At 39.6% G+C, this 8,548-nt stretch overlaps 1 protein-coding gene across 1 annotated transcript; it reads left to right on the top strand.

The window, feature by feature from the left end:
• Positions 1-6,960: 6,960 nt before the first annotated feature.
• On the top strand, positions 6,961-8,005 carry MC2R (melanocortin 2 receptor; the record flags this gene model as incomplete). The annotated part of the gene is made up of 1 exon (XM_084618338.1): positions 6,961-8,005. One exon carries the CDS (start codon positions 6,961-6,963, stop codon positions 7,912-7,914), a length of 954 nt encoding a protein of 317 aa, XP_084474464.1. The 3' UTR covers positions 7,915-8,005.
• Between the last annotated feature and the right edge of the window lie 543 nt (positions 8,006-8,548).

Here is an 8,548-nt window from a genome sequence, read left to right as displayed (position 1 = left end):
CCTTCATCCAACACCCCATTTTCAAAATGAAGAATTGCAAAGTTTCATTGTAATAGTTTGACAGCCCTGGAGACTGATGTCCTCATTATCCTCAGACCAGGTGCACCTGGGCATCTTCCTGCCATGGGGGTGGAGAGCCCAATTCCCAGATTAGATGGGGATGGGGGTGCTAGACACTCTGGGATAGGGTTACTTTGACTTGGGTCTATGCACTGCAGTGTGGATGCTAGAACCTAGGTTTGAGCATGGATCAGAAAATCATTAACCTAGGGTTAAAATGCAGTGTAGAGGCTCAAGTCCAGGGTTCCCTGATACTAGTCAGCTGACTCAAATCCCACTAGCCCTAGGCTTAGACATACCCTTAGTGTGATTCTGTGGCCAAAATTGCTAATGCGATCCTGGGTGCATAAACAGGGGAATCTTAAGTAGGGATAGGGAAGGTATTTTACCTCTATATTTGGCACTGCTGTGATGGCTGCTGTAATATTCTGTCCAGTTGTGGTGCCCACAATTCAAGAAGGACATTGATAAACTGGAGAGGTTCAGAGAAGAGGCCCAAGAATGGATAAAGGATTAGAAAACATTCCTTATGACGACTGAGCTCTGAGAGTCTGTCTGTTTAGCTTAACAAAGAGACTGGCTGACTTAATTACAGTCTTTAAGTATCTACATGGGGAACAAATATTTAACAATGGTCTCTTCAATCTAGCAGAGAAAGATATAATATGATCCAATGGTGGGAAGCTGAAGCTAGACAAAGTCAGGCTGGAAATAAGGCATAAACTCTTAATGGTTGGAGTATTAACTGTTGGAACAATTTTACCAGTGATTCTCCATCACGGACAATTTTTTAAATCAAGATTGGATGTTTCCCTAAATGATATCCTCTAGGAATTATTTTGGGGAAGTTCTATGGTCTGAGTTATACAGGAGGTCAGACTAGATTATCACAATAGTTCCTCCTGGCCTTGGCATCTGATATTACACACTTCAAATACTTGCAGGCAGATAAGATATATTCAGTTCATTTAATCTTTCCTTGATCATTTTTGTTGCTCTTCTTTCATTTCCATGCAGTTTTCAGCAACTGTTGAAATGCCCAGAGTTGTATGTAATGTTCTATGTATAGCCTTGCTAGTGTCATATTGAGAAAACTGCCCTGGGCTGTGATGTGATGATGTCTCTGTAAAGTCTAGCTGCCTTTGTGCATTTGTTCACTGTTTGCTGACTAAAAATCAATGGTACCTTGAACATTTATAAACTTTCTACTTAGGAGACTGGGGTCTCTTTGGGCAGAGTTTATTCACTTTATTGAAGAAACAGAATATGTTTGCTTGGGGTATTTCAATTTGATATTCTATGAAGATAAGAAGGCAGCAGGGTTTATGTGGAGGCATGTGTACATTTTTTAAAAAATATGTTCTTTAACTGTATACTTTGCAAGTCCTTCATTTTGTCCAGATTCTTTGCTAAAAACTCTTCCAATACTTCTGGAGCTTTTTGTTGTTAAACATGTAACCTGTAGTCAGTAAAATGTCTGTATGGTGCTCTGTTCAACAGAGATGAACATCTGCCATAGAGAAGTTGGCACATATAAGTTGCATTGCATGTCTGAAATACATAAATTACACAAAAAGAAAAGGAGTACTTGTGGCACCTTAGAGACTAACCAATTTATTTGAGCATAAGCTTTCGTGAGCTACAGCTCACTTAAATTGGTTAGTCTCTAAGGTGCCACAAGTCTTCCTTTTCTTTTTGCGAATACAGACTAACTCGGCTGTTACTCTGAAACCATAAATCACACAGTACTGAGAGTATCTCTGCAGAAACCAAAACAGCTGAAGTAATTCATAAACATCTCCCATAAGGGTCACTGCCGCAAAAAAGTAAATTGGGGCAGCTTTGCCTAGCCTGCTGGTGCTGGGGCTAGGCAAAGCTGCTAAAGACCCCAGTACCATTGAATAAAGGAGGTGCAAGGCTGCCCCACTTTTTTCCATGCACAAGCACAGCAATGAATTTCACTGTATGTACTCACTTTGTACAGGGGTGAGTGACTATAGAAGCTGCAAGGCAGTGGAGAAATGCCTTGCTCTCTTCCTCACCCAGTTGCACGTTCACCCAGGGCTATCATAGTCCTGACCCACACAGAAGACAAGGCTTTACTAATTTCACATCCTTTCTACTTGCCTGAATATTACAGTGCCCTTTTCCTACACTTTCAAGAATGCAATTAGTTATATGCTGATGAAAATACATTAGATAATCCTCTGCTCACTTGCTTGATATCTTTAAAAAACTCTTTAACAGTGCTTTTAACTGGCATGGCACATAATCAAATGCCATTGGAAAACTGGAAACAAGGGAAAAGGTAATTTGCCATAATTTTTGTAAAATATATTTTTATTACAAAAGGGAACAGTGAATATTTGTATTTCTCCTAGCCGCAGTACAGTATCTCAGACTTAGGAGTTGCACTGTCATCTGCAAATAGTCTGAAGTGTGCTTTAAGCAGCACTACATGGAACCAATCAAACTCAGCTTGCAAAACCATCTCTGAATGGAGTCATTATTTCTCTACTGTCTATTTTTAGAGGTAGAAAATAAAGTGAACAGACTTCCAATGAGACTTGATGATGAAGCTCCTCATTCTGCTCCCATCAAAGTCAATGGGAGTTTTGCCACTGAATTAAATGGAGTAGTTTCAGGACTGAAATGCTGGAGATGCATAACCTGCTCTAGTGACAAAAGCTTTTACAGGGGCAGTGGTTTCTGGATCAAGGAGATAGACTTAATCATTTAGAATGCCACCAAAGCTAACACCACAGTATCTCTAAAAATGCAACTTATCACCTTTCTATCCTAATAGGTGGCATTTTTTTCTAAAATAAAGAAAATCTGCAAGCCTGATGTAAATCCATCATTTCTGCCTTGTTGGTGAGTTTATCATAGTCATTTTGTGCAGTCCAAGAGAACCCAAGAAAAATCAATACCCATTCAGTTTTCGGTGTATCATGTACAGCCAAGGGTTTAGAGAGTAATTATAGTTGCCCTCTCTCTAGCCTGGAGTGCAAAGGTTTTATATCAATGATTCAAATATGGCAAAGAAATCTAAGAAGTGATCAAAGTTTAAGGAATACAGTTTATTCAATGCGTCTCAAGCGTTTATCATTATATGCATTATAGATCTGAACTGAAACTACATCTTACCTGGAAGTAGAAGTCAAGGAAAATGAGCGAATTTAAAATTTTTCTTTTTTTAGTCTAATGAACTAAAGCTCTATTCAATAAAAACTCAAGTACAGAACTGATGAGTTCCTGGAATGCCCAAGTGCTACAGTCTCTTCAGTGCAATTGTAGTGCACAGAAAAGGATATTTTCTGGCCAGATCTACAGGGATTTACACAAAGGGAGCCCTGCATTATGTTTAAGGGCTCAATCCTGTGTAGTGCTGAGAGCCTTCAATTCCTACTGAGGCCAGTAAGAGTGATCAGCACTTCAATGGATCAAGTCCTGGGTCATGATTCTCAGTTATGCAAAGGCTCCTTTATGCCCCTTTGACAGTGTAAATGTGCCTTAAGCTACCAAAGTGGTTTGAAAAAGAGGAGCACTAGGACCCAGTGGTGCCTCACCATCCTGTCCTCATATCAGCTTTGAGGAAACTGCAGAGAGGAGCTACTCTAGCCATGAGGGGTAGAAGTATCCAAATCAGGGGCTGAGGGGCAAGAAGTAAAATAGGGCCAGCCTGGACCACTCCTGGACCCAGGACTATGCAGGAGAGATCCCACACACATACTCTGGGGGCACTAGGACCAAGGTGGTGCCTCCCTTCCCCAACCCCGCCATGTGGCTGTGGGGAAAAACTGCAAAGAGGCGCCAACCAGACCCTCCAGCCTGTAGACAGAAGCAGCCAAAGCAGAGATGCTGGGACATTCATAGAACTTTCTACAGTTTTGGCTGGAATTTCTCTGTCCTGTTGCCACAACCCTCCCACTCCCTCACAGTCTCTTCACCTCAGCTTGCTCCTCTTGCCTTGTTCTCCCTTGCCATGTCCCCTTCAACTTCCTCCCCTCCCCTTTTCATTCCAGTTACCTGATCCACTCCTCAGTAAACTCACCCGCCCAAAAAAATTGCAACACAAAGATGAGGTTTGCTGCCATCACATTCTTTGCTCTGCTTGCGTGTTATAGCCCTTCCCATGGCCTGTCTTGTTTATTTAGACCATAAGCCCTTTTGATACCAATTACTGTACTGACATCAGAAAGTTATGTGATTGCAAGTAGTAATAGTGGTCCATGGGATGCTCACTAGTGGGGAGAGGTTGGTCCATCAGACACTAGCTCCATTAAGATGCGGTCCACCCTAGGAAAAGTTTGAGAACCTGGCTTTACATGGGGCTTTTTTCTCCACAACCTCTAAGTAACAACAGAAAACTTCAGGACAATGGCAGACAGACCTGTTCCCATACCAGTTTGAGCAGATATCATTTAAGGTTCAGTAAGTGTGGCATATCCCTAGCACATGTCATTGTTTGGGTTACAATTATTTTTAATGAAGAAAAAAATTGGGAAAAAAATGTATTCAGAAGGAGAAATATGAAATTCAGGTTTTTTATTTTGCATTTTTCCCATTCCCCAAATTAACCTTGTAGACATTCAGTTCAACATATTTCCAGTGAAGCAACACCTGTACAGCCCTGTTTTGTTGACTATTATAAGGAACCCTCCAATTCTATTAAAATTAATAGCTGCTACTAGCCACTAAATATACACAATTTATTCTTGCAGACCAGGGTTTAACAGCATCCACTACTTTTTAATATGCCATTGATCTGTGTGAATATGATGCCTTACTTACTAGAAGGTCAGAGGAAATAAGCTCAGTGATATCTGCTGAGTGTGGGAACAAAAATATCTTGTAATGAAACCATATATGAAAGAACTTTGATTTAATAAATGCATTTTTCCCTGTGGGAGGTGCTTTTTCTGAATCCCATTGAACTATAGTTGTATCTGTTTTTATTAAGTGAATCAAATATTAAAATAAAATTGTTCTGAAATTGACGGCTAGCTTTATAAATCCTAAAGCTTCCCTGTGGCAGTAGCTCAGAGAGTTGGAAAGCTCGTCTTTCTCACCAACAGATTACCTCACCTGCCTTGTCTCTGGAAAAATCCCTGTAAATTTACAGACAAAGCTGAGTCTCCCATTTTCAGTATTAATTCCCTCCTGAACTCCCATGCATTATTTATAATAGAGAATTTTCAGTTGGATGCAGTGCACTTGTGCTATATAATGTAACTCATTTACTCATATCAGAGAGTAACACAGATAAACACAGGCATTCTCCTGAACGTTTTCTTTTAAACCTAAGTGAAGTGAGTTGCAAGTGTTAGTCCAGTTCCTGATGGCTATCAAAAGCCATGACCACAACTTACAACTTTGCTAACAATCTCAGCAGCAGAGAACTCAGTGATTGAATGGTGATGAACTGTGGTCAAAGCCATTGGCTACTGAAATGGGACTGAACACAGTTGTCTATATTGTGGATAAACCATATCAAGCACAAATTCAGCTGCACTTATTCCTGACATCTGTTGTCAATAACAGGAGGTTTGCAGTGGGAGGAAGAGCATAGCATAAATTAGGCTTTTATGTGTGCCCCTTTAAAACTAAGGCTATGTCTACACTACAGACTTCTGTTGGTATAGCTATGTTGGTCAGGCATGTGAAGAGGTGTGATCCCTGATTTATATAGCTTAAATATCTTTCTTCTGCTGGTTTTAATTATGAACAGAAAGTGGATATTCTGAATAGCAACCGTAAATGTATTCTGCAATTGGGGGCATAATAATGACAGAAAGATGTAGGTCCTATTGTCCCAAGGACAAAATAATCCACCAATTTACATCTTAATGAATAGTTACAAGCATACAGAGCTTGATCCAATTCCCCTTAAAGTCAATGGAAAGATTCCTGTTGACTTTAATGGGATTGGATCGAGGTCATAATGAAAAAAGAACATCAAGTACACTGAAGCAAAGCTTTCAGTATTTGGGCTGAATTTGTTCAAGAATTTCCTTTGGATCTGAACCTAAATTACTGTTATGTTTGCCAAATCAGAAGAACATTTCAATTTACTTGAAAAGTGGCCTCAGACAGCTCCACCAGTTAAATAATCTCTAATGTGCCAATGAAAAATATTTACAAGTTTTCATATGTTATATATATGAAAAAGCAGAGATGATCCATGCCTGCTGACAGTGGTGGGGCAGAGTGAGAGCAGCTGGCTTCAGCAGTGTTACTGAGCATGCTCAATCTGTGTGAGCATGCTAAATACAAGCCAGGCAGCAAATCTGGGGGGTGAGGGGCATGTGACCTCCCCACGCATCACCTCAAAACAAGTGTGAAGGTAAATATGCTGTTGTCCTACACATCAGCTTCAGTTGGCATTTATCTGGTTTGTTTCTTATAATGTTGTCAATCTTGTGAGAAGTGCCAAAATTATTCAAAGTAAGCAGTTAGGCAAGTAAACATTGCCAGACATTCAGGGAGTCTGGGATCGATTTCAGCAAATGTAGGAGGCCAAATAAGAAGGGAAATATTCTTGTCTTTAGTCAGCCTAAAAAGGAATTAACATTTCATTTTCCTTTGAGGTTTGGGCTGAGGCTCAGGACAACTTTTACTTTGTCCAAACCAATTTACTGATGAAAAATGTTCATTCCATCACAGTAAATTCATAGGTTGAACTTCAAAATATCTAATTTTGACACACAGATGTATTAATTTTCCTGTCACTTACTTTTCTCTACATTTTATCATAGGTGGCTGAATACAACTCGCTTAAGTCTTACAATTGCTAAAGATAGAACCAGAAAGGCTTCACCACAGAAAAGATTATCCGAAAGACAGGTCGGTTTCTCAGTCACGCCTGAGTAATCACACATTTTTCTACAAGAGGAAGAAATGAGGCCTGATAGTGCTTCTCAAATAATGAGACTCCTAGGGCAGACACGTGTTCCTTCATTTGAAAATACCAGTAATCTCTCCATGAACAGTGACTGCACCCAGGTTGTAGTACCAGAAGAAGTCTTTTTCACAGTTGCCATTGCTGGAATACTGGAGAACCTACTTGTCCTTATAGCTGTGATCAAGAATAAGAATCTCCACTTGCCCATGTACTTGTTTATCTGTAGTTTATCAGTTTCAGATATGTTGGTCAGTCTGTACAAAACTTTGGAGAACATCTTGATCATCTTATGCAAAATGGGGCATCTGACACCTCGTGGAGACTTTGAGACCAAGATAGATGATGTCATGGATTCTTTATTTGTTCTGTCTTTGCTGGGGTCAGTTTTCAGCTTGTTAGCCATTGCAGCTGACCGATACATAACTATATTTTTTGCATTACAGTATCATAACATCATGACACTGAATCGTGCTTTAATCATTTTGGCAGTAATTTGGGCATTCTGTGCGGGGAGTGGCATTGCTATGACCATCTTCTCCCATGAAACAGCTACAGTCATTTCCTTCACTATTCTGTTTCCTTTTATGTTAATTTTTATATTATGCCTCTATATCCACATGTTTCTGCTTGCACGATCTCATGCCAAAAAGATCGCTTCACTGCCTACCAGTGCAGTTCCCCAGAGAGTTAACTTGAAAGGAGCTATTACATTAACTATTTTCTTTGGTGTTTTCCTTTGCTGTTGGGGACCCTTTCTTCTTCACATCCTCCTCATGAAGTTTTGCCCACTTAACCCTTACTGTGCTTGTTACATGTCTGTTTTCCATGTGAATGCAACACTCATCTTGTGCAATGGCATCATTGACCCTATGATTTATGCATTCCGAAGTCCAGAATTACGGAGTACATTGAAGAAGATGTTCTGTTGCACCAGATCAGACTGGAATTAGTGAGTACCAAATTTGAAAAATGTTTGTAAAATTAAGTCTACAGTGCCTTGCAGTAAGAATGATGGTAAGAATGATGTTCAGAATTATAGACACTAACTAAGACCAGAATTCTGCAAAAAAACTTTCACATGTTCTTACCTTAATACACTTTGGGTAGTCCCACTGACCTCAGTAGTACTATGAATTCAACCTGGAACAGGTGCAGAGAAGGGCTACCAGGAAGATCATGGGAATGGAGAGCCTTTGTTCCATCTTAAAAGTAATTAAAATCTTAACCAACTGCTTAACTGAGAAAATGTATGAGGTTAAATTCAACCCTGCAGTAACTCCTGTACAGTATTTGGAGATGCACCACAGAGTTTAGGCCACTGAATATTGAATCAGTGCTTTCAATTCAAGGAGAAAATATTATAAAACTCTCCTGGTGACCTAATTGGGAAATTAACTTTAATTTTTTTTCTAACCTGCTTTATTATTATGTTTTCAGAATAAGAAAATATTTATTGTGAACCAATACATACAGATGTGGTTAGGTGTTGGTTGGTTTGATTTTCTTGTTTTTACATGTGCCTAATTTAAAAAGAGACAAGCAAGGTTTTTTTAAGTGTCAAAAATGTAATTTGGAGGCTGACTC

Source organism: Lepidochelys olivacea (genome assembly GCF_965140295.1).
Source record: "Lepidochelys olivacea isolate rLepOli2 genome assembly, chromosome: 2".
NCBI classification, from domain to species: Eukaryota; Metazoa; Chordata; order Testudines; family Cheloniidae; genus Lepidochelys; species Lepidochelys olivacea.
The sequence above is the reverse complement of the archived record's forward strand: the minus strand, read 5'-3'. Positions and strand labels throughout refer to the sequence as shown.